Genomic DNA, 26,828 nt, shown 5'->3' with positions numbered 1-26,828 from the left:
TTTGATTCCGGCCTCGGGTGACTGTCTGTGTGGAGTTTGCACATTCTCCCCGTGTCTGCGTGGGTTTCCTCCGGGTGCTCTAGTTTCCTCCCACAGTCCAAAGATGTGAATTGGCCATGCTAAATTGCCCACAGTGTTAGGTGCTTTAGTGAGGGAAATGGGTCTGGATAGGTTACTCTTCGGAGGGTCAGTGTGGACTTGTTGGGCTGAAGGGCCTGTTTCCACACAGTAGTGAATCTAATCGAAAATCGGAACATCTGCCTTTTACAACCCATTTTGAAAAACACCAAGGACAACATAACCTTGTTAAAAGATCAGCATCGTTACAACTGCATCAGGTTCAGGAGACTTGCCAGATTTAGACCTCTGAATTTCCACAGTATTTGTCCTTTGGTCATTGTGGTTGCTTTAAGTTCTTCTCTCCGTTTTGCCCCTGGATTTTGCATCATTCTTGGAGTGTTTTTTGTGTCTTCTATCATGAGGGTGGATATAAAATGCTTGTTCAAAGTATCTATATTTCCTTGTTTTCCATTATTAGTTCTCAGTTTCGTCCTCTAAGGGCTCAATATTTATTTTAGCTACACTTTTCCTTTGCATATATTTTATTTTATTGTTTTGTTAGTTCACTCTTAAATTCTAATCTTCCCTTTTTAAACTCAACCTTTGCTGATTTCTAAATAAAATTGCAATGTTTCGGTTTACTGTAATCTGCAGTATTAAATGTTTTTTCTCTCAATTTGATTTAATCCTTAACTTCCTTGATTAACCATTGATGTTTCATCTTTAACATATAATCTTTGTTTCTTATTATCACCTTAAATGACTGCCACTGCTAATCTCCATTTTACCTGTTAATCTATTTCCATGTCTAGTTCAGTCAATTCTATCTTTGTACTTCTGAAAATCTTTACATAATGTTAAGTAATTAGTTTCAACTGCAAATTTCTTATCGTCGAACTGAAGACAAAATTCTTTCATGTTAGGATTCGTCTTTACTAGAAAATCATTTACTATGAGATCATAAATTAATCCGATCTCACCAATCGTTACCAGGTCGACAATATCTGTTTCTGATTAGCTCCAGAATGTAGTTCTGAGAAACTATCCCAAAAACACTTTGTGAAGTCTTGCTTCAGGCTACCTTTCCCCATTTTATTTGTCTATAGGACAAATAAAAATCTATAGAATAATTAAAATCACTCATGATCATTATAGTTTTTTTTATAAACAGTAATTTTTTTCTCGATTTGTTGATTTTCTTTTCTATTGGAGCTACAGTTAAGAGATCTGTAAATTACTCTCACTGGTGACTTCTATCATTTGCTAGCTTTTATCTTCACTTAAACTGATGCTACATCTTGACCATTTGAGCTAAGATCATTCCTCACTCCTACACTGATTACATCTTTACTAACAGGGCCACTTCATCTTCTTCTTTATTCCAATCCTTTGAAAGTGCCCAGTATTTCTGAATATATAGTTTTTTTCTGAGCCATCATGTCTCTGTGACAATTTTCATGTCGAACCTATTTATTTCTACGTGTACCATCCATTCAACAACCTTGTTATGAACACTGTATGTTTTCAAAGAACCTTTAATTTTGTCTTTTTACTGTTGTTCCCTACTCCAGCCCTATCAGCTGATGTGCTGTTATGTTTGTACGTTCTGTCCTATTGTCAGATTTTTATTCAAAATAAAGCAATGATTAAGGCACATGTTGAGCTTAGTGAACACAGAACATAGGACATAGAACAACACAATGCAGTACATGCCCTTCGGCTCTTGATGTTGTGCTGACCTGTGAACTAATCTAAGCCCATCCCCCTACACTATCCCATCATCATCCATGTGCTTATCCGAAGATTGTTTAAATCTCCCTAGTGTGGCTGAGTTAACTACATTGGCAGGTAGGGCATTCCATGCCCTTACCACTCTCTGCCTCTGACATCTGTCTTAAATTTATCACCCCTCAATGTGTAGCTATGCCCCCTCATACAAACTGACATCATCATCCTAGGAAAAGGATTTTCACTGTCTACCCTATCTAATCTTCTGATCATCTTGTATGTCACTATCAAATCCCCTCTTAGCCTTCTTCTTTCCAATGAGAACAGACCCAAGCCTCTCAACCTTTCCTCATAAGATCTTCCCTCCAGACCAGGCAACATCCTGGTAAATCTCCAATGCTTCCACATCCTTTCTGTAATGGAGCAACCAGAACTGTACACAATATTCCAAGTGCAGCCAAACTAGCGTTTTGTATAGTTGTAGCATGACATTGTGGCTCCGGAACTCAATCCCTCTACCAATGAAACCTAACACACCGTATGCCTTCTTAAAAGCACTATCAACCTGGGTGGCAACTTTCAGGGATCTATGTACATGGACTCTAAGATCGCTCCGCACATCTACACCACCAAGAATCTTTCCATTGACCCAGTATTCTGCCTTCCTGTTATTCTTCCCAAACTGAATCACGTCACATTTATCTGCATTTAACTCCATTTGCCACTTCTCACCCAATTCTGCAGTTTATCCAAGTCCCCCTGCAACATTCTTCCACACTTCCACTACTCCACTGACTTTAGGGTCATCTGCAAACTTACTAACCCATCCAGCCTAAGTCATTTATAAAAATGACAAACAGCAGTGGTCCCAAAACAGATCCTGGTAGCACACCATTAATAACTGGACTCCAGGCTGAATATTTTCCATCAGCCACCACTCACAACAGGAGTTAAATGCCTTATACCCTCTTCATCCACAAATTGTGAATTTGCCTCTCCACAAAATGGAAGTAACAACAAAAAACAACATCTGTGGGCAAAACCCCCGGATCCGTGATTTTTAACCTAACTTTAACCTATTTTTAAATGACCTCCGCACTTGAGACTTCTGCCATTTGTAGGGGTCTCTCAGGAATGGAACCCTCATGAATATGGAGGAATTACCATGCTTATTCCTATTTCTCTATCTCTATCTCATTCAGACATGTCTCAACCAACTCCCTCAAGAAATTAGATGTAGTTCTTAGGGTTAAAGGGATCAAAAGGTAAGGGAAGAAGGTGGAACATGGCACTGAGTTATGTGATCAGCCATGATGACATGGAAAAGCAGACTTCGACAGTCTGAATGGCCTACTCCTCTCCTATTTTCGATGTTTCTTAGAGACAGAACAGAGCTCAGTAGAGCAAGTTTTACAATTTCTCTCCTTCCCACATCAGCTGTCATCATGGTTTCTCCCAGTGAGATTTTCTGATTTGGGCTAATAGTGCCTAGTAACCTGGTTCAAATGTCCTGGAGTAAGATTGCAAATGATTAGGATCATCATTTAGACGCCTAGTGAGTGAATGTTGGATGACACTTACCTCTAAAAATGGAAAAATAAGACCAACAATGAAGTTGGATAACCAATGCACTGACCCTGCCACCATGAAAGCAGCTGGCCTGGAAGACTGACGAAACATTTCTGTTGTTATCACATATGGGATAGGGCCTTGAATTGAGAAAGGTAGAAAGAGTCTAGTTAATAACAACATCAGATATTCCACAGTATTCTTCAAAAATTAATCAACCTCCGTTTCATGAAAGAGCAAATGTCTTCACCCCTGTCTGAAAGTCCTATTTTCCATCTCAGCTTCAGATTCAAAATTTGGCTGGCACTGAGTTTCTAACCAGTTGGAAAAACGGAGAGAATTCTTCCTGTTCTTTCTATTCAGTCTCGGGATGTGGTTGTCACTGACTGGGTTTGCATGTATTCCCTGAGAGAAGGCAATGTGTGCTATCTTCTGGAACTACTGAAGTCTATCTAGTGTAGGGTCACCCACAATGCTGAAAGGAAGGGAGTTTTTACCCAGCTGCACTGAAGGAACTTGGAAGTGGTGGTGTTGCTGCTTATCTGCTGCACTTGTCTTTCTAGATGGAAGGGGTGGTGAGTTTGGTGGGTAAGGACATTGAATATCAAGGGTTTAGATTCTGTCTTGTTGCAAATGATCATTATCTGGCAGTTGTACGGTATGAATGTTCATTGTTACTTGTCAGCCCAAGCCTGAATATTGTCCAGATCTTGCTGCATTTGGACAGAGACTGCTTCAGTATCTAAGAAATTGCAAATGGTGCTCAATTTTATGTAACCATCAGTAATAAATGACCATGTCTGACATTGAGATAGTGGGAAGGCCTGTTTGAGGGAAAGTTTTGTCTGAGGCAAAACATCATATTTTCATCTCGTACCACTATCATGCAACCAAATAGCTATCACAATTATTTTGCATAGAAACATGGATATCCACCCCAGGTCTGATGCTGTGTGAAGGTCAAGGCCACCAAGGCCACCAAGCTACAAAAATGGGAATTATTTTTATTCATTTGTTAGAATTATCCAACTGGGGACAATCCATACTTGTGTTTCTAGGTTGACATTATAGACTTTGGGTGAGGCGGTGAGTATATATTGTGATGTACAAGTTGTGTGCAATAGATTACATGGACAACTGAAATTTTTTTCCTGCCTGCCATTGTCAATGTTTGTTCATATGACTTTAGGAAAGTGCATTTCTACAGAACTTTTCACAATGTCAGGTTCTTCCAAATTCTCCACTGCGTTCTTCAGCTGTCAAGTAAGTTACCTGATACAAGGAAATTTTTAGCAGAGGATGTAACTTGATAACTACTTTCAAGTAGGCTTGAAATACAAACTTAATCCTCGATAGATGTTCACATTAATCGCACTGTAGTGTGAATTTAAACTCTAGTGTCTGTAATTCTCTCTTAAACCTCTCCACTCTCTTGTTCTCTCTCCTCCTCTAAAAAGTTCATTAAAATCTATGCCTTTGACCAAAGTTTTGGTCATCTGTCCAGATATCTCCTTACGTGGCTCAGCGTCAAATTTTGTTTGATTTATCCTTCTGTGAAGCATCTTGAAGTATTTCACTGTATTATACATGCAATTCACTGTGACAGAATAGAAGTTTATTGTCTGGGGATAAACCTTTCCTCTCTTTCATTTCCATTTTCAGTGTTAATGGCTCTAATTTGCTTTTTCATTTATAAAAGACATTTTTTATTTCCCCAGTCTGTCCATCCTCCGAGCCAAGAGCAGTCAAATTACTGTTCCCAGGCTGCCTGTCAATGCCAATCAGTTACTGACCCTGTGTCCTTCCATCTTATGGCACGACATGTTAAACCTGCCTTAGAATTATTGCACATTCTTGGGATGGTGGGGCCTGGGAGCAGGAGGGAGATGAATAGGATCCAGAAACAAAACGGATAAATTACGCTCTGGGAAAGCCTTGGAGATAGCTCTGGCTCTATAATGGAGAGAATGCTTTGAAGGTGAATGAGCAATGTTCTGGCCCCAAGTCAACATGAGATTCTGCAGAATCAACTCCTTCCAATCTGCCCTGTGAATGTGCTCAGCAGGTTAGTGGCTTCACTCGCCTCAAGAGTTATAGAGGGAAGGCCACTTGGCCTATTATGTCTGTGTGGGCTGAGAAAAAAACACATCTGCTCAGTCTATGCTCATCCTCCAGCTCTGATTTTGTGGCCTTGTAGCTTTCGCCAAGTTAACTGCGTATCCAGGATGTTGATAATTATAACAAGGGTTTCTGTCTCTACCTGTCTCTCAGCCAAATTTCCTATTTCCTATTGTGACATTCCACTCGCCCCACTCCACTGGGACTGTGTTCTTTCCAGTCTGGCTGTTAGACACACCATTATTCTGCCATTCTCACTTTCCCATCACTTCATCTGCTCTTTCAACACCCTTTCTCCATTCTCCATTCACTGCTGGCAATGCAATCTCCTCTTCACTGGGCAGACCGCATGCAGATGAGGAATTTGCCTCACTGAACACTTCTGTTCAGTTCACTGCTGTGACCCCAATTCCCATCATTCACTACTTTATTACTGTATCCTTCTGCCACTCTCATTCATCTGTCCTCAATGTCCTGTACTGTTTCAACGAAATGCAACTCAAGCTCAAGTAATGATTGGCACTCCATACACCTTCAACATTCACTCCCTCCACCACCCAATGGCAGTAGTAGATACTGTCTACAAGGTGCATTGTAGCAACTCACCTTAACTCCTTAGACAGCACCTTCCAAACACATAACCTCTGCTATCTAGAAGGACAAGGGCAGCAGATACATGGGAATACATGCAAGTTCCCCTCCAGGCCACTCTCCAGCCTGAATTGGAAATATGCCACCGTTCCTTCAGGGTCTCTTAGTCAAAATCCTGAAACTTCTTCCCTAATGGCATTATAGGGGTGCCCCGACAACAAACAGACTGCACAAGAAGACAGCTCACCACCACCTTCTCAAGGGAGAGAAAAGATGGGCAATAAATGTTGGCCCAATCAATGACACCTACATCCCATGAATGACTAAAAACAGGCAACTCATCCTTACACAAGGTATTTCATACTTTTCCAATCTTAATATAAGCATTACAAACTTAAGATCTTCAACTATCACTCACAATTTCTTTTGAAATTCTTCAAACATTTACACTGGGCCCATATTTCATTTGTGTTTCCCTATATTTCCCCAATCTCCCCCTAAATGCTTTGCTCCTTTTATCATTTAATTTTTCCTACACTCCAGTTAGCTGCTCAAATAAGTAACCCACTACTTTTGTTTCTTTATCTGAATGTGGATGTTGCTGGTATTGAAATCCATCCATAATTGCCTTCAAACTAAGTAACGTGCTGAGCATCTTGGAAGGCTGTTCTGAGTCAGCCACATTTCTGAGAGTCTGGAGTCACATATCGGCCAGACCAAGTGAGGGCAACAGATTTCCTTCCCTAGAGCAACTTAGCAAGTCTTTATGATAAAACAAAGAACTACGGATGCTGGAAGTCTGAAACAAATACAGAAATTGCTGGAGAAACTCAGAAGGCCTGGAAGCATCTGTGGAGAGAAAGCAGAGTTCATTGTTTGGGTCCAGTGTCATAGAGTCATTCAGCACAGAAGCAGACCCCTTCAATCCAAGTTGTCCATGATGATCAGACATCCTAATCTAGTCCTATTTGCCAGCACTTCATAGGATCATAGAAGGAGCATAGAATCCCTTACACTGTGGAAGGAAGCCATTTGGCCCATTGAGTCCATAACAATCCTGCAAACAGCATCCCACACAGACCCAACTTCTCCCTATAACCCTGCATTTCCCATGGCTAGTCCACCAAGCCTGCACACCCCTGGACACTAAGGGCAATTTAACACGGCAAATCCATCTAACCTGCACATCTTTGGACTATGGGAGGAAACCAGAGAACCCAGAGGAAACCTACACAGACATGGGGAGAATGTGCAAACTCCACACAGACAGTTGCCCGAGATTGGAAGCAATGCAGCAGTGCTAACCACTGAGCCACTGCACTGTCCCAATTTGGCCCACAGCCCTCCAAACCCTGCACATTCATATCCCATCCAGATGCCTTTCAAATGTTGTAACTGTACCAGCTTCAACCACTTCCACTGGCAGCTCATTCCATACACACACCATCTTCTAAATTGCCCCTTGGGTCCCCTTTATATCTTTCTCCTCTCACATTAAACCTATACCAGTGACTCTTCTGTAATATGACACTGGTTATTTGGTCACCATTACTGAGATTAACTCTCAATTCTAGATTTTATTATCTGAATAAAAACACCCCCAGCTGCCATAGCGAGATTTGAACACATTTCCTCAGAGCATTAGCTCTGGGCCCTTGGATTACTGTAGGTTTGGACTCTGTTCACAGATGTTGCTTGACCTGCTGGGTGTTTTTGAAGCTTTTGCTGTTTTTATTTCTATGATTCAGTGTCTGGCTGTGGCTCTGAGTTCCTACATCAGATTCTAGTTGTTCCTTTTTCATGGAGTCAGTATCACTTTATAAAGGATACCTCACATGTGAACAATGTGACACCATATTTGAACAATGATCCAATCTCAAAACACACAAACTCATGTCCAGTCAGGCCCCTTGAGTTATAAATACTGTTCAGCCTCAGGGTTGCTATTTACAGAGTCTGATTGAGAAGGAATATAAATACTTTAGCTGTACAAAAGATTCATTCAGTTATCATGTGAATTTTTAAAGCCTTAGTGTAGGGATCCAATGTAACAGTTGGCCAATACAGTTCGACATTACGGTGTCAGCATTCTGCAGCCTTACACAAAAAAGCTGAATATGTAGTAGACAGGATATAGCCAGAAAACTGGTGTTAATCTTGCCCCTGCAGAACACCATGGCAATTATGCAGTTATCTGCCTTTCCTCAGAGCTTCCACACTACATAAGGACAAACCTAAGGATCAGTTAGAGGATTGCAAGTTCCTCAGCCTCAGCAGTGCCACTGGGTGCTATGGCCACTGCTGGTACTGCAGCAGACCTCCCCTGACTAGGTGCATTGGACAGAACCAGGTAAATTGTATTTGTTTGCATCATCACCACAAACCCTCATCCATTCTCTGCTTTTCTTTAACATTTTATTATTTTCCCACCTCTTTCCTTGACATAAGATACAATTAAATTGGACAAGGAACAAAAACAGAAATTGTTGGAAATGCTCTGTGGTTCTGTGGGGAGAAAGCAGAGTTAACATTGTGTGTCCAGTGACCCTTCTTCAGAACTTTGGGTCACTGGATCCAAAACGTTAACTCTGCTTTTTCTCCATGGATGCTGATCAGCCGGCTGAGTTTTTCCAGCAATTTCTGTTTTTGTTTCTGATTTTCCAGCATCTGCCATTCTTTGGGTTTCTAATTCGGGAGGGGGGGGGGGGGGGGGGGGGCGTGGTGGGGGTGCGGGGGCGAGGGGTGGGAGGTGAGAATAACTTAGCCAGGCTCCAAATCTTATTTCCAACCACCCAACAATCCAAATAATTTAGCAGTTGGATGACTTATGTTTTACTTTCTCACAGGTTGTGAGTTTCACTGACTACAACAGTATTTATTGCCCATCCCTAATTGTCCAGAAGCCAGTTAAGAGTCAACCAGATTGCTGTGGGTCTGGAGTCACATGTAGGCCAGATGAGCGAAGGATGGCAGTTTCCTTCCTTATTAGTGAACTGGATGGATTTTTATTGATAATCGACTTGACTTCAAATTCCACTCTCTGCCAAGGCAAGATTCAAACCCAAGTCCCCAGAACATTTAGAGTCATAGAGTCATAGAGGTGTACAGCTCGGAAACAGACCCTTTGGTCCAACCCGTCCATGCTGACCAGATATCGCAACCCAATTTAGTCCCACCTGTCAGCACCTGGCCCATATCCCTCCAAACCCTTCCTATTCATATCCAGATGCCTTCTAAATGTTGCAGTTGTACTAGCCTCCCCCACTTCCTCGGGCAGCTCATTCCATACACGGAACACCCCCTGAGTGAAAAAGTTGCCTCTTCGGCCTCTTTTATATCTTTCCCCGCTCACCCTAAACCTGTGCCCTCTAGTTCTGGACACCCCACCCAGGGAAAAGACTTTGTCTATTTATCCTATCCATGTTCCTCATGATTTTATAAACCTTGATAAGGTCACCCCTCAGCCTCCGACTCTCCAGGGAAAACAACCCTAGCCTACTCAAACTCTCCCAAAAGCTCAAACCCTCCAATCCTGGCAACATCCTTGTAAATCTTTTCTGAACCCTTTCAAGTTTCACAACACCTTTCCGATAGGAAGGAGACCAGAATTGCATTAATAGTCCAACGATAATACCACCAGACCTCCACCTCTCCCTAAATCCAAGGAAATATTGGAGTCCTCTGTATAGGATGGGACTTTAAACTGAGGAGAAAGTGAGGTCTGCAGATGCTGGAGATCAGAGCTGAAAATGTGTTGCTGGAAAAGCGCAGCAGGTCAGGCAGCATCCAGGGAACAGGAGAATCGACGTTTCGGGCATAAGCCCTTCTTCAGGACTTTAAACTGCAAACCTACCTGTCTCGGTAGGGCAATTCAAAAATTAAATGAGGGAATTAGAAACCCAGAGAATGGCAGATGCTGGAAAATCAGTAACAAAAACAGAAATTGCTGGAAAAATTCAGCCGACTGGTCAGCATCCATGGAGAAAAAGCAGAGTTAACGTTTTGGATCCAGTGACCCAAAGTTCTGAAGAAGGGTCACTGGACACACAATGTTAACTCTGCTTTCTCCCCACAGAACCACAGAGCATTTCCAACAATTTCTGTTTTTGTTCCTTGTCCAATTTAATTGTATCTTATGTCAAGGAAAGAGGTGGGAAAATAATAAAATGTTAAAGAAAAGCAGAGAATGGATGAGGGTTTGTGGTGATGATGCAAACAAATACAATTTACCTGGTTCTGTCCAATGCACCTAGTCAGGGGAGGTCTGCTGCAGTACCAGCAGTGGCCATAGCACCCAGTGGCACTGCTGAGGCTGAGGAACTTGCAATCCTATAAAGCAGATGACCTGGCCCTTCAGTTGCTGTACATAGAGATTTCAAAATGGCAGCTATTTAAGCAACAGGTGTAGGAGCTGAAGTAGACCATTCAGCCCACCATGTCTATTCCACCATTCAATGAGATCATTGCTGATTTGATCATCCTCAACTCCACTTTCCAGCAGCAAATGTAACTCTCTTTCAATTCATTCATTAGATTAAGTACAGAGGAATGTATGGAGAAGTCAGAGCACATTAGATAAACGCAGGTTCATTATATGGCATGACAGGGATGTATTTTTTCTGTGAAGCTGAGTATTGCTTCACCGTTGTGGTTACTGCTATTCCACCATCAGCTGCTGTTTAGTTTAAGTTACTTGTAAAATCCAACTTGAAATCCAAGCATATCAAACCAAATTCAACATGATAGAAAATAAAATGCATTGATGGTGGAAGAACACAGCAGTATACACAAAAGAACACTGACTATAATAAGGCTGCTGATGTTCTGTAACTATAACATACCTTTATGAAAAAGAGAGTGTGAAAAATCAAATAAACAAAAGAATACTTATTATACTTACTGGGTCCAATTGCATGCCCAATAACATAAATGATTATGCAGGCTATGCTTAAATAAGGCATTCCATCAACATTATCCTGAGGAGAGAATATATTTATGCTTTTTAATGAGTTTTAACATCAGTCTTCACTTTGTATTTCAATTGCACAATTGCTACCAAATAGGGGGTCCATCTAACACATTGGTATGAAACAAAGGGTGCGCTGATAAAGCATTAGGTTGGACTCCCTACAGCGTGGAAATAAGCCCTTCGGCCCAACCAGTCCACACTGACAAGAAACCCACCCAGACCCATTCCCCTCTGACTAATGCACCTAACACTATGGGCAATTTACCACGGCCAATTCACCTGGCCTGCTGGAGGAAACCAGAGCACCTGAAGGAAACCCACGCAGACAATGTGCAAACTCCACATAGACACTCACCTGAGGTTGGAATTGAACCTGGGACCCTGGCACTATGAGGCAGCAGTGCTAACCACTGAGCCACTATGCCACCAATAAACTGTTGTCCTCTCAGAAGGACATTTAGATCTCATGCCAGTATTTCAATGTAGAACAGGGGATTATCACTAAACATTCTAATCAAGGTTTCTCACTTATTCAACATCCCAAAAAAAATTATATGTCACTGCTGTCTGGGGGAGCTTGCTGTGCATAACTTGGCTGCCAGACCTACATTCAACAATGACCTCATTTCAAATGTACTTCATTGGCTGTTAAAGGCTTTGGAATACACTAAGGATGTCAGAGGCCCTATATAAGTGCAAGTCTGTCTGTTTATCTCTCTCTCTCTTTGTGTAATATAGCTACAGGTAATATCATCACTGTTTTAATCCCAGCTGATGGTAATACTGGACAAGTTAGATCCCAAATTGAATCCTGCCTTGATAGACTGCCATATTTTATTTGGCACTTTGGTTTTAGTGGTGAATAGTCACTGAACATATTCACAAGAGATTGTCAGTGTACTATTCAAAAAAGCAGTGCCCAACCATTCTGCACCTCCAGTTAGATCGGGTAAATGATTGGTAATCGAGAATCAGTAAAACTGGGTAAGAAGGCAGAGTTTTTCACCTTGCATTCATCAGAACAGGGAAGCAAGAGTCTGGATTAGAATGGTGCTGGAAAAGCAAAGCTTTTGCCCGAAACATCAATTTTCCTGCTCCTCGGCTGCTGCCTGACCTGCTGTGCTTTTCTAGCACCATTCTAATCTAGACTCTGATTTCCAGCATCTGCAGTCCTCACTTTTGCAAAAAACTAAACTTAGAAAGGAAACACCCATTTACTCAGCATGAGAAGAGGGCGCTGATTGATTGGATCCCTGGTTGGCATAGAAAAATTAAAGTCACACAAAAAAGCTCTTCAGGGTTTTTATACCAACACTTCTGCCCTGGGACTAACACTAACTCTTCACTTCAAGATAATCCAATTCACGACATCTATCCTTTCCTTCTCAGGAGCACTTTCCTCCGCAGTCATTCTATTACAAAGACGTCACAGCCCCACTCAAATTCAAATGTGAAATAAAAAGTCTCTCTCTTTCAGTTATGGGCATTTCCTTAAGCTTTAAAAATGCCAAGTTCCAGACTCTCACAAACCATGGAGGCCCCATTATTACCATGCTGGCTGCAACAATCTGAAATAAGCAGAAATCTATTAGCAATGCCCAAATCCAACCATTCTATAGCTAGGCTTCAGAATCTGTTTTTAAAATAAATCACCACAGCTACAGAAATACTTATAACAATTGATGATTAAAAATTAAAGACACACAGAAAAACCCATTAGTTACTAACCCAAACTTACACCAAATAACATAAAAAATTAAGAATGAATCGGAAATTGCTGGAAAATTGCAGGATCTATTAATGGTTAATCTTTGATCACTGGCTGATTTTGGAGCAGACAAATAGACTGATTGGTCAGAGTGTTGCCATGGGGAATGCAATTAGATTCTGCATTTTTATGTCATCTCTCTCTCTCTCTCTGCTCTGTGGGAATGAGAGCTATTCCTCTCTCTTTCAATATCCCAGTCAGAGGCATGATCAGTGCAGAATTAGGGATAAGCTGGACCACCTCACTGGTAAATGGTCTTCAGTGGCAGTATGTGAGCTATTGGTAGGAAGGTATGATCAATGAGGATGTGTGGGAAAAATATAAATATGAAGACGCAAGTCTACTTTCCAGGGATTAACTTGAGCTCAATCTTACTTTTGTCAGCTCAAGTAAATTGATTAGCCAGATTCAAATAATCAATTACTTAGAGCTATTTGTTATTTACAAAAAAAAATTAATTACTATCAAGCAGTGACGGAGAGAAGTCATAGAGATTTGGCTCTGTAGTTTAATATTGTGCTCTTTGTAGTTTAATCAAAAGTCCCAGAGGATTTTCCTTTCCCTATTTACTGTTCCTTGCTGAGGTCATTATGCACAAAGTGGTGCTCAGGTGTAGTATGCATCAGTAAAGGATGCATGCATCTGCCCCTACTCCCCAGTGGATTGAGAAGCATTAATAGTGACTCTTTCAGTTAATCCCCAGTGCTACCAGGGCTTGGTCTCCAGCGTGAGTCTTGGCCTGATGTCTGGAAATCACATGTCTCTTTGCCAATTTTAGCAGCAGTCCCCAATGGCACCACTTCTGGGATGTTCTCAGAACTGGGATCCCCCTGGTGGCTCAACGAACTGGTGGCTCAATGGGTTTTCCCTTTGTGAACACAAATCCAGGAAAGTGGAGTGTGACTGGGGCAGATGTGAAGGCAGGTGGGAGTGTTGTACAGGGTGAACAGAGTGAGTGAAGATCTGTCTTAGCTTTAGGTAACCTCTTTAGGGTTTTTTATCCTAACACTTCTGCCCTGGGACTAACACTAACACTTCACTTCAAGATAATCCAATTCACGACATCTATCCTTTCCTTCTCAGGTGCACTTTCCTCCGCAGTCATTCTATTACAAAGACGTCACAGCCCCACTCAAATTCAAATGTGAAATAAAAAGTCTCTCTCTTTCAATTATGGGCATTTCCTTAAGCTTTAAAAATGCCAAGTTCCAGACTCTCACAAACCATGGAGGCCCCATTATTACCATGCTGGCTGCAACAATCTGAAATAAGCAGAAATCTATTAGCAATGCCCAAATCCAACCATTCTATAGCTAGGCTTCAGAATCCATTTTTAAAATAAATCACCACAGCTACAGAAATACATAAAAGTCAATGATTAAAAATTAAAGTCACACAGAAAAAAATCTGTTTTTAAAATAAATCACCATGGCTACAGAAATACTTATAACAATTGATGTTTAAAAATTAAAGACACTCAAAAAACCCACTAGTTATTAACCCAAACTAACACCAGGGCGGCACGGTGGCACAGTGGTTAGCACTGCTGCCTCACAGCGCCAGAGACCCGGGTTCAATTCCTGCCTCAGGCGACTGACTGTGTGGAGTTTGCACGTTCTCCCCGTGTCTGCGTGGGTTTCCTCCGGGTACTCCGGTTTCCTCCCACAATCACAAAAGATGTGCAGGTCAGGTGAATTGGCCATGCTAAATTGCCCGTAGTGTTAGGTAAGGGGTAAATGTAGGGATAGGGGTATGGGTGGGTTGCGCTTAGGCGGGGCGGTGTGGACTTGTTGGGCCGAAGGGCCTGTTTCCACACTGTAAGTAATCTAATCTAATAACATAAAAAATTAAGAACAGAATCAGAAATTGCTGGAAAAACTCTGTAGGTTTGTCAGCATCTGTGGAAAAAAGGCAGAGTCAACATTTCAGGTCCACTGACCCTTTTTCAGAAGACATCAATCAGCAATTTCTGATTTTGTTTCTGATTTCTAGCATCCGCAATTTTTGGGTTTTTTTAAAATATTAAAAATTATAATATAAGTCTAACAGGTTACATGGGATGATCATGGCAAAGTGGAATGAATGTTTTTTGCAATAGTGACATTGAACGTCACGGAATTATGACATGTAGGTTTGCTCGCTGAGCTGAAAAGTTCATTTCCAGACGTTTCGTTACCTTGCTCGTTAACATCTTCAGTGGACCTCTTGCAAAGCATTGCTGAAAATTCCTGCTCTCTATTTATATGTTTGGGTTTCTTTGGGTCAGTGATGTCATTTCCTATGGTGATGTTATTTCCTATGGTGAAGTCACTTCCTGTTCCTTTTCTCAGGGGGTGGTTGAAGGGGTTTAATTGATAGAGATGTGTTCATTGATAGAGTTCTGGTTGGAATGCCATGCTTCTAGGAATTCTCGTGCGTGTCTTTGTTTGGCTTGTCCTAGGATGGATGTATTATCCCAGTCGAAGTGGTGTCCTTCCTCATCCGTATGTGAGGATACTAGTGAGAGAGGGTCATGTCTTTTTGTGGCTAGTTGGTGTTCGCATTGCCTGGTGGCTAGTTTTCTATCTGTTTGTCCAATGTAGTGTTTGTTACAGTCCTTGCATGATATTTTGCAAATGACATTAGTTTTGCTCATTGTCTGCATACGGTCTTTCATGTTCATTAGCTGCTGTTTTGGTGTGTTGGGTGGGCTACCATGATGCCAAGGGGTCTGAGTAGCCTGGCAGTCATTTCCAAGATGTCTTTAATGTAGGGGAGAATGGCTAGGGTTTCTGGATGTGTTTTGTTTGCTTGTTTGGGTTTGTTGCTGAGAAATCGGCAGACTGTGTTCATTGGGTACCCATTCTTTTTGGATACATGGTAAAGGTAATTTTCCTCTGCTCTGCATAGTTCCTCTGTGTGTTGGCTTGTTGAAATAATGTTCTGATGCAGCTTCATTTGTGGGTGTTGGGATGATTGCTTCTGTTCTTCAATATTTGGTCCGTATGTGTTGTTTTCCTGTAGACACTGGTTTGAAGTTCCCCATTGGCTGTTCGCTCCACTGTGACATTGAGAAATGGCAGTTTGTTGTTGTTTTCCTCCTCTTTAGTGAATTTTATGCCAGTAAGGGTATTATTGATGGTATTGATGGTAGCCCACAAACTCACCAACACACTAAAACAGCAGCTAATGAACTTGAAAGACCGTATACAAACAATGAGCAAAACTAATGTAATTTACAAAATACCATGCAAGGACTGTAACAAACACTACATTGGACAAACAGATAGAAAACTAGCCACCAGGATATGCGAACACCAACTAGCCACAAAAAGACATGACCCCCCCTCTCACTAGTATCCTTACATACGGATGAGGAAGGATACCACTTCGACTGGGACAATACATCCATCCTAGGACAAGCCAAACAAAGACACGAGAATTCCTAGAAGCATGGCATTCCAACCAGAACTCTATCAACAAACACATCGAGTTAGACCCCACCTACCACCCCCTGAGAAAAGGAACAGGAAGTGACTTCACCACAGGAAATAACACAACCACAGGAAATGACATCACCGACCCAAAGAAACCCAAACATATAAATAGAGAGCAGGAATTTTCAGCATTGCTTCGCATGAGGTCCACTGAAGATGTTACCCAGTAAGGTAACGAAACGTCTGGAAATGAGCCTTTCACTCAGCGAGCAAACCTACATCCAAAGTTATGACATCCTTAATTTTTTTTAGAGAAAGGAATAAGTGAGTAATGCCATAGGAAATCAACAAAGCTATATATAAAAGTCAACTTTTACATAAATGAGTGCAATATGTTCTTGCAATATAAATGAATTGTACTGACATCGCTCTCATGGAATAAGCTGCATTATGGAGAAACCGATTGTACCTTCCCAGCACTTGTGGTTCAAGAGCAAACAGTGAGGGGACAAGGCAACTAGGATGAAACCCCTTTCTGAATGATTGGGTACAATGGAAGGAGTGCATGTTTAAAGCCCCACAATTTCCAATGAGAATCCAACCAACCTCCATAACTATAAACCAAAAGGCCATAATGAGCTGAAACATATAAAATTAGCACAGAAACTATAGCATGGAATCACAAAACTGCAGCTTTCATATCAACAAATCAATGATCATCACACTTTTGTGAAATTCCCTTGTGAATTAGTTTATTAGCCTGGTGCCCCGGTCAAAACTCAAGGAAAAGAAATTTCATCCGTAATAGGTACTAACGTGCTTTTATAATATTTCAAATATTCCAATGATTTGAATCAACAAATAAATGAGTGACAATTCCTTAAAGGAACACTTAACCAACAACACTCATGTTTATTTCTCCCGCTCTGTTTCTTTCTCACTGTTTCTCCACCACTATGTTCCCCTCTACTTCTGCCTCCTCTCTTTAGTTACTTTTCATTCGCCCCCCTCCATTTTCCTCTCTCCATTTCCTTCTCTTCATTTCCTTCCCCTTGTTTCCTTCCCCTCTGTTTCCTTCCCTTCTATTGCCTCCCTCTTTGTTGCCTCCTATTGCCCCCCTCTGTTACCTGCCTCTCTGTTGCCCCACTCTCTGTTGCCCCCTGTTTCCTTCTCTCTGTTGTCCCCTCTCTGTTCCTTCCTCTTTGTTACGCCCTCTCTGTTTTTTTCTCTCTTTTTCCTTCTCTCTATTTCCCTCCTCATTTCCCCCTCTCTGCTCCCCCATTTCTCCTCTCTGTTTCCCTCCCCCTCCTCTGTTTCCAGAAGGCCAAATTTCAAAGAAAACTTAACAAATTGAAAATGGAAATGTGGTTTGGGGATGGGGAAAATGATACTCTCCATCCCCTGTGGTGTCCCCCAGTGGAAGATGTCAAACAATGCAGTGGGAGATCAGGTGCACCTTCTCCAGGGACATCTGGAGCAGACATAGCAATGGAACAGTGGCAGGCAGTTGGGTCTCATAGACCACTCCACAGCCTCCTGCCTGGATCTGGTAATGACCACCTAGGACAGGGTCAGGAGCACACCCATCAGGAGGCTTCTCCAATTTACCTGCTCTTCTACATTATGCCAAGTAGCCCAAGATCAGAAGAAGTCTGCTTTTATTGTACAGAGGTCATAGACTCCAGAGTGGCAAACCAACAATAATCCATTATTCTGCATGTTTGTTGGCTGGAATACATTTTTAAGATTTTGCACAGTGGAAGGGGTTTTGAACAAACCTGAAGGTTTAGACTCATGGTTAACACTGCACATGAAATGCAGCAAATCGCAAATCCAACCAGGAGAAGCATCCTTCGTCCTAATGCTTCTACTATAGAAATCTGCAGAACATAATAATGTGACAGACTGAGCTCAGAAATGTGAATGTACAGCAGTAACACACAGCTCTAGAAATGCCTGTTAAAGACAACTCTATTTGGACTTACTGCTGCTATGGTCATGAACACATTAACAGCTCCTGTTCCAACAGTGACATACTGAATGTCATTTTCTTTCACCCTTGCTGATCGATATATGCTGTCAGCATAATAATAGATCTGCAAACAGAAATAGTTTCAGTAGACGAAGAGCGATTACTGATACAGATTTTCAATGTTATTATGCAATTAACTTCTGCTGTTCTTCCTGTCATTTTCAGTCTCTGGTGGAGAATTTAGATTTGGCATCCATGCGCTGTCTGAAAAAGCCATTGCAAGTTTTAATCACCATTTTGAAAACTTTTCTGCACCTCTGTTGGATAAAGAGGGAAGCAAGCCAGAGATCCTGCAGTGAGGTGACACTTATACCTCCCCCTCTGGGCCAGAAAGTGTGCTCTGGGCACAGTTTCCCAAATTAGGGTTCTGAGCATTGTTTGTAAAGGGAGGTCGAAAGGTCATACCATGTGGGAAATGGTCACTCATTGGGATGTTTCCCAGAGCAGACAATCAAGGGGAGGCAATGGCCTGGTGGTAGTATTTACAATCCAGAGACTCACATAATGTTCTGGGGACCCAGGTTCAAATCCTGCTATGGCAGGTAGTGAAATTTGAATTCAAGACTGATCTTGAATTAGGAGTGTAATGAAAACAATGAAACTATTGTCAGTTTTAAAAAAAACCTCATTCATGAATATTCTTTAGGCAAGGGATTCTGCCATCTTTACCAGGTGTGGGAAATTGGGGTAGACAATAAATGGTGGCCTGATCAGTGACACCCATATCTCATGAATGAGTAAAAAAAATTAATGACAAAAGACTGGGGTCATCCAGTTAAGGATTATAGCTTTTTTGGGGGAGGGGGGCAGGAATCTAAGGCCTTTCAGCATAATAGAATCTGCCATGGAGTTACATGCAGTAGACAAAGATCAAAAATAGATTTACCCATTCTTTAAAATCTTAACATTTCTAATAAAGAATGGCTTTGCAGCATGTTCATCAGAGTGGGATTGTGGGTGCTGGTAGTGGTGAGGAGCTGATGTGACTAGTGGAGAGGAGTGAAACGGGGAGGGAGGAAGGAGGGGTAGTTGATGTGGGTGGGAGGAAGCAGTGAAATGGGGAGGGGTGGTTGATGTGGGTGGGAGGAAGCAGTGAAATGGGGAAGGGGAGGGGAGTTGATAGTGGGGGAGCATTGGTGGTGAAGTTGGCTGTCCCAGTAGATGCTGCACCCAGACAGAAAGATAAAAGCAGTCTTCAAGTTTCATGTCTTGAAATCTAACAGCACCCTCCCCCCTCCAATTTCCCAACCCCCTCACCCTGCCTGTAGTCACCCTCTATGGGACAGTCTGCAGGCTGTCGTCCTGCTCTCAGTCTCTTACGGCACCCAGGAGGCTGTCAGGTAAAGCCTCCTTTAATGGGCCATAATGGGCCGTAGGTTACTGTTCCCTCCTCCCTGCCTTAGGGAAGGTGACTCTGGGGTGTCACCTTGGAATGGGGGACCCTGCACAGAGTCAGGTGGCATTAGATTTGGAACCTGCTGTCCTCAGTACCATCACCAGTGGTGCTAAAAATCAGGCCTCCTCCTCAGTAGTAACCAGGGTTGGCATCTGCTGAGATTTATCTCAATAACTTAACTTTCGAGACCTTGCAGTAACCTGCAGTAGAGGGAAGGACATTATTAAAATCTTTCCAACCAGCATTATTTTAATACTCCCTATAAAAAGACACAATTTAACACTGGCGTCAAAAGAATCTGAAATATAAAATCTAGTTTTCACTATTACTCCCACAGACAAAGTATGTCGAGTGTCACATACATTTAAACATTTGCCAAATCAGGTGGCCCTGCTCATGATGTGGAAAATGGAATCTCCCACATTAAAGCTTAAAGATCTCCAATTTGAAATTGAGTGAAATTTCTGCTCAAGTACTAAAGTAAGAAAATATTGCTTAAAATAATTTCAGAAGCTACTGATCTATAAAAACATATTTTTCAAGTTGAATTGTAAAGATTGAGGCATAGCAATAGGATCGACTGCTGTGTATATTAAGTGAGAACGGAGTTAGTTTGGAATGTGGATTCAGGTCTAGTGGTATGGTCCATGGCTCAAAGGGCAGCACCTTGCCTCTGAGTCAGAGGGTATCTGTTCAAGTTCCACTTTGAGTGTAAATTTGACATCTCAGGGCAGTACCAAGAGGTAGAGATGTTGTAAGATTGAGGCCCAGGCTGCTTTCAGGTCTATGTAAGAGACAATTTCAAAAAGATTAAGGGAACCCATCATTTGCAAAATTGATACTTCAAACAAAATTACTAAAAATTCTGATAATTATCATATTGCTCTTTTTAGAAAATTGTTCTTTGCGAATTAGCTGCCATGTTTCCTAGATTCCAATACGTCCGTCCTTCAAACAATTCAGTGACACTTCAAACATTGCCTGGATGCATGTTGGGATGTTGTGAGGTTGTGCACGACATCCCTCTCAAACATCCATTGTGCTTGATTTTTTGTTTGTAATGAATGTGGGTGTCACTGGCAAGACCAGCATTTGTTGCCCATCCCTAATTACCATTGGAGTGAGTAGCTTGTTGGCCATTTCAAAGAGCAGTTAAGGATGAACCAATCACAATGGGTCTGGAGTCACACATAGGCCTGACTGAGTAAGAACAGCTGATTTCTTTCCCTAAAGGACTTGAGTGAACTAGGTGGGCTTTTAAGCCAATTGAGAGTTATTTTATGCTCAACATTGGCTTTCAATTTCAGATCAAATTTAATTTCTTGTTAAAATCCATTTCTGACATTCAATACTGAATGAACAGAAATGCAAGAAAATTGTAGAAACATTCAACAGGTTAGCTGGCATATGGTGGGAGAGAGAAACAGAGTTAATGATCCTTCATTGCAAATTGAGGTAAGGATAGAACGTGATAGGTTTTGAGAATGTGAAAGTGAAGAGAGTTGGAAGAAAAGTAAAAGGAAAGATCTTTGGTCAGGCAGAGGTCAGAGGAGGTTAAATAACAAAAAGCCAACTGGTACAAAAATCAAAGGCAGTGGTAAGAAGTGAAGAAACAAAAGACACATCATGACAGGGGGGCATGGTTGGATAGTAGCCATCTGAATGCAAAGTGAAGGAACAAGGAAAGGAACAAGTGTAATGTGAACCAACTAAATAAAACAAAACAAAATGGAGGCAGAAGTTAGGGTCTAAAATTGCTGAACTCAGTGTCAAGTCCAGAAGGCTGTGAAGTTGTAGAGTCAAGAGAGAAGGTGTAGGTTCTTGAGTTTGCATTGAGCTGTGATTTTACCCAGCTTGTGGAATACCTGAAACCCCTGGCTCCTGTTTCCAATACAAAATCTGTTCCTGAGCTAGGACCAAAGGGTCTGTTTCCATGTTGTACATCTCTATGAGTCTAATCCCCCAGGCAACTGAAAATCAGCCAGAAATTTTGCAACCTTTATGCTATATTTAACCATGAAAGAAACCTCTTGCCCCACGACTCCAATGTCCAGACCACTGAATCGCTCCTCTGCAGTCCTGCCCAACATTAATACTGCCTTCATTCAATTACTGCTGAAATCTTCACGACCTGTAGACTTGACTCTTCAGTTCTTATGTAGAACTCTGCTGCCCATATCCTAACTCGCACAAAGTCTTATACACACATCAACTCTCTGTTTATTAATGTACATTGGCTCCCAGTGCAGCAATTTGAAATTTTCAATCCTTTTTTCAAGTTCCACATAGTCTTGTCCCTCTCTGTTTCTCAAACCTTCCCAGGAGTTAAAACTGTTTGAGACATCTGTGCCCCTCCAATCTTGGTGTCTGACTCAGTTCTGATCAGTGACTGTACCTTCAGCCCCATCGGCCTGAAACTGTGGAACTCCCTTTCTAAGTCCCTCTGCCTCCTTCCCCATCTTCTTTAAATTGTTCCTTAAAATCTCTCTCTTTAACAGAGCAACAAGTAACTCACCTCCTGACTCCCTAGAGCCTGTCCACCACCATCTACGAAGCACAAGTCAGGAGTCTGAAGGAATACTTGCCTGGTAGAGTGCAACTCCAACAACACTCAAGAAGCTGGCACAATGCAGGACAAAGTAGCCCACTTGACTGGCACCCCATCCACCATGTTCAATATCCATGTCTTCCACTGCCAATGCACAGTGGCACAAGGGTGTGCCATCTACAAGATGTACTGCAGGAACTCACCAAGCCTCCTTTGCACCTTGTAGTTCTCAACCACTGCCATTCAGAAAGACAAGGATAGCAGGTATAGAAGAACATCCTCACCTGAAAATTTCCTTCCAAGCTGCTTATCATCCTGAGCTGAAAATACAATAGTCCTCCTGTACATGCAGGGAATACGTTCCAAGACCTACCGCGGATGCCCAAAATCGTGGATAGGTGCAAACCCATTCATTTCAATGGGAATTTTACCTTCCCAGCATCCCCCGGTCCCTGGTTCCAGTAGGTTCCCTCTAATATGTTCCGACCACAGTAAATCGCGGGTAACTGAAACTAAGGAAAACGATTCTGCGGATACAAAGATTGCCCTGTATATCGCCGTTCTTTCAGTATCTCTGGGACAAAAATCTTGAAATCCCCTCCCAAACTATGTGGTGGGGTCAACCTACAGTACAGGAACTGTAGCATTTCAAGGAACAGTCCACCACAACTTTCACAAGAGCAATTATAGATGGGTCATATATGACAGCCCAGCCATCAACACCCACATCCTGTGAACGAATGATAAAAGATGATTTTGGTCTGTGCAATTATCTCATTTTAAGTGACCCAGGTCAGATCTCCACAATAATGCTCCTGCAAAGCTTGAAAGGATGTTGTGGCTTGCCAAAGGGGCTATGTCAATACAAGTTGCTATTGTACTGTAGTTACAACAAATGCAAGTTCTGTATTTTACCCAGTGCCTGCGTTGATAAGTTTTTGATACTTACTGCATTAACTCCAGACAGCTGCTGCCCCATATTTAGAATAATGATGGATACCAGTTGCCATCGCAATGACCTGAACGAGAAGAGGTTCAGTACTGACATGTGGCCTTCAGCTTTCTCTGACTGATCCTCCATACGCATTTCTTCTATTTCATCATCCACGTCATCCCAGCCTCTTATCCGTCTCAAAGCTTGAACACAATACATGTGAACTCCGCTGTTTATTGCTGTTCTGCAATTCATTGCCTTCAATTCAAGCTCTAGATTTCCTTCAAGTGGGAGCTGGGCCTGTTTCAGGGTGGTGACGCCCCACGCCTCACACTCCTCCTATCACATTCATGCTAACCCATGCCATTAGGCTCCTACCAATTTTGTCTCTATATCATAGAGTCATACAGCACAGAAATAGACCCTGTGGTCCAAACAGTCCATGCAGACCATGTTCCCAAACTAAACTAGTCCCATGCTTATTTATGCACGCATCTAAATGTCTTTTAAATGTTATAACTGTACCCGCATCCACCACTTCCTGTCAAAGTTCATTCCACACACAAACCACTCTGTGTAAAAAAAAATTGCCCCTCATGTATTTTTAAAATCTTCCTCTTTACACCATGCCCTGTATCCATCCCATGACCTCTCAAACCCTCTGTGCCAACCTCTGCCCCTCTACCCACACCTCATGGCTCTTCATAACCCCCATGTAGTGGCAGATGGAGTTTAATTCAGATAAATGTGAGGTGCTGCACTTTGGGAAAGCAAATCTTAGCAGGACTTATACACTTAATGGTAAGGTCCTAGGGAGTGTTGCTGAACAACAAGACCTTGGAGTGCAGGTTCATAGCTCCTTGAAAGTGGAGTCGCAGGTAGATAGGATAGTGAAGAAGGCGTTTGGTATGCTTTCCTTGATTGGTCAGAGTATTGAGTACAGGAGTTGGGAAGTCATATTATGGCTGTACACGACATTGGTTAGGCCACTGTTGGAATATTGCATGCAATTCTGGTCTCCTTCCTATCGGAAAGATGTTGTGAAACTTGAAAGGGTTCAGAAAAGATTTACAACAATGTTGCCAGGGTTAGGGATCTGAGCTACAGGGAGAGGCTGAACAGGCTGGGGCTGTTTTCCCTGGAGCATCGGAGGCTGAGGGGTGACCTTATAGAGGTTTATAAAATCATGACGGACATGGATAGGATAAATAGGCAAAGTCTTTTCCCTGGGATCGGGGAGTCCAGAACTAGAGGGCATAGGTTTAGGGTGAGAGGGGAAAAATATAAAAGAGACCTAAGGGGCAACTTTTCCACGCAGAGGGTGGTACGTGTATGGAATGAGCTGCCAGAGGATGTGGTGGAGGCTGGTACAATTGCAACATTTAAGAGGCATTTTGATGGGTATATGAATAGGAAGGGTTTGGAGGGATATGGGCCGGGTGCTGGCAGGTGGGACTAGATTGGGTTGGGATATCTGGTCGGCATGGACGGGTTGGACCGAAGGGTCTGTAACCATGCAGTACATCTCTATGACTTATGTCAACAGAGATTCAACTTGTTCCACCCATGTCCCACTCCAGTCACCACCCTTTACCCTTACACAAATTATGATGCCTCACCTAGTTACCACCTCAAGACATTTCTGGAATAGGTTAAATTTAAGTTCTACTAGATAAAGGTCAACACTTTGCCTTACTGAAAAAAATCAATCATTAAGAGCCATGTACAATATTTACAATACTCTGACTACATAATGCCTGATAAGATGAACATTTCCTTCAAGTGCATCTGATAACAAAGAACATTGAAATTCATTCTTTGTTCCATTTCAAAGAGTTTATATCCAGATAGTGCGAACAATCTCAGTATGAAATGGAAGGCACCCCGCTGTGATGGTGGTGAAATAAGCCATGCAGCAGTGAAACCCACAGGCTCATGTCCATAGGCAGAGAGAAATAGCAAACAATAGTTTTTCAAAACACTTTAGACATTTTGCAAAAATTTAAAGGGACAGACTTTTAAGTGCCTTGACAACTCAGTTTGTAGTTATATTTGGGAGGTCTTCTTGACATGACCTCTTGACAATTTCTTTTGACACTTTTAACTGCTCACTTTGATTGATCTGTTGACAGTTCCAATGAGCTTGACAGATATGCACTTTTTACATATATTCATACCTACTTTTAACCATCCCAACAGGTACTTTAACTGCCCCAAAAATGTCATCTGACCTCCCCTCAAAATGTTCCAGGACCTTATCCAAAGGGACATATCACCTGATTGAAAGGTGGACCCCAGTTACCTAAAAGGTAAAAACAATGACTGCAGATGCTGGAAACCAGATTCTGGATTGGTGTTGCTGGAAGAGCACAGCAGTTCAAGCAGCATCCAAGGAGCAGCGAAATCGATGTTTCGGGCAAAAGCCCTTCATCAGGAATAAAGGCAGTGAGCCTGAAGTGTGGAGAGATAAGCTAGAGGAGGGTGGGGGTGGGGAGAGAGTAGCATAGAGTACAATGGGTGAGTGGGCAATCAACCACACCGCCCTGTGGCCCAACATTTCAACTCCCCCTCCCACTCTGCTGAGGACATGGAGGTCCTGGGCCTCCTTCACCACTACTCCCTCACCACCAGACGCCTGGAAGAAGAACGCCTCATCTTCTGCCTCGGAACACTTCAACCCCAGGGCATCAGTGTGGACTTCAACAGTTTCCTCATTTCCCCTTCCCCCACCTCACCCTAGTTCCAAACTTCCAGCTCAGCACTGTCCCCATGACTTGTCCGGACTTGTCCTACCTGCCTACCTCCTTTTCCACCTATCCACTCCACCCTCTCCTCCCTGACCTATCACCTTCATCCCCTCCCCCACTCACCCATTGTACTCTATGCTACTTTCTCCCCACCCCCACCCTCCTGTAGCTTATCTCTCCACCCTTCAGGCTCTCTGCCTTTATTCCTGATGAAGGGCTTTTGCCCAAAACGTCGATTTCGCTGCTCCTTGAATGCTGCCTGAACTGCTGTGCTCTTCCAGCACCACCAATCCAGAACCCAGTTATCTAAAGAAAGGCAAGGAGTTCAGAATTGCACCTAAAGGGTCTACAGGGCACAATTCATGTTTCACATTCTGGGGGCCACCAAAAAAAAAATCACACAGGAGTTAGGCAGAAAGCCAGCTGCCTCTGGGAGCTGTGTATGCACAAAACTTTACCTCTATCTGTTCCTGCACCCCACAAAAACAGGAAACACTGTGTCCGGAGGTGGGGAGGGGGACGTGGGCTGGGAGTGAGACTTGCCATTCCCAGGTTGATCAGTTAGTTTTGCCATGACTTTTCGTCGTGGTGGAGATCCAGGCCTTTGACGTGATTTGACACCGTCTCAGGAAGTACAAGGTGTGCAATGTCCAGATGCTGCAGTCTCTGCTCTGTTCCTCAAGATAACGGGAAATTAGTGCTCGGTGTCACTGAGTAAGTTCCAGGCTTTTACAGCCGCACAATCCTTTATCCAAAATGTTCGGGACCAGCTGGTTTTCGGAATTCAGAATTTTTGGAATTTCAGAGTAAGTGGCAGTTTGATGGTGAAATTTTTCAAAAATCTTTCCAAAGAATAGACTTACTGTGAGTAAAATGGGCCCTGAAACAGAATTGAGGACTGCCAGTGCCAGGCCACATCCCTACATGTCACATCTGAGTGACACACATTGAG

The 26,828-nt window shown here is 42.4% G+C and overlaps 1 protein-coding gene across 3 annotated transcripts in view; it reads right to left on the bottom strand.

Annotated features, from left to right (window-relative positions):
- The window catches only part of slc2a5 (solute carrier family 2 member 5), a 58,746-nt gene that overhangs the window by 11,767 nt on the left and 20,151 nt on the right, over positions 1 to 26,828 (bottom strand). For 2 of the 3 annotated variants that reach the window (XM_087980292.1, XM_043676169.2), the window contains 5 exons: positions 23,145 to 23,332; positions 18,205 to 18,315; positions 17,998 to 18,099; positions 10,967 to 11,042; positions 3,370 to 3,497 (listed from right to left, as the gene is read on the bottom strand). In XM_087980292.1, coding sequence (XP_087836418.1) covers positions 3,370 to 3,497; positions 10,967 to 11,042; positions 17,998 to 18,099; positions 18,205 to 18,315; positions 23,145 to 23,332 — 605 coding nt within the window. The remainder of the gene's footprint in view (positions 1 to 3,369; positions 3,498 to 10,966; positions 11,043 to 17,997; positions 18,100 to 18,204; positions 18,316 to 23,144; positions 23,333 to 26,828) is intronic. The other variant, XM_087980293.1, reaches the window with a different exon arrangement.

This window comes from Chiloscyllium plagiosum, unplaced genomic scaffold, assembly GCF_037043375.1.
Source record: "Chiloscyllium plagiosum isolate Xiang-an unplaced genomic scaffold, Cpla_swu_hap1 HiC_scaffold_37, whole genome shotgun sequence".
Classification (NCBI taxonomy): Eukaryota; Metazoa; Chordata; class Chondrichthyes; order Orectolobiformes; family Hemiscylliidae; genus Chiloscyllium; species Chiloscyllium plagiosum.
Note: the sequence above shows the minus strand (reverse complement) of the source record. Positions and strands in the feature narration are given on the sequence as shown.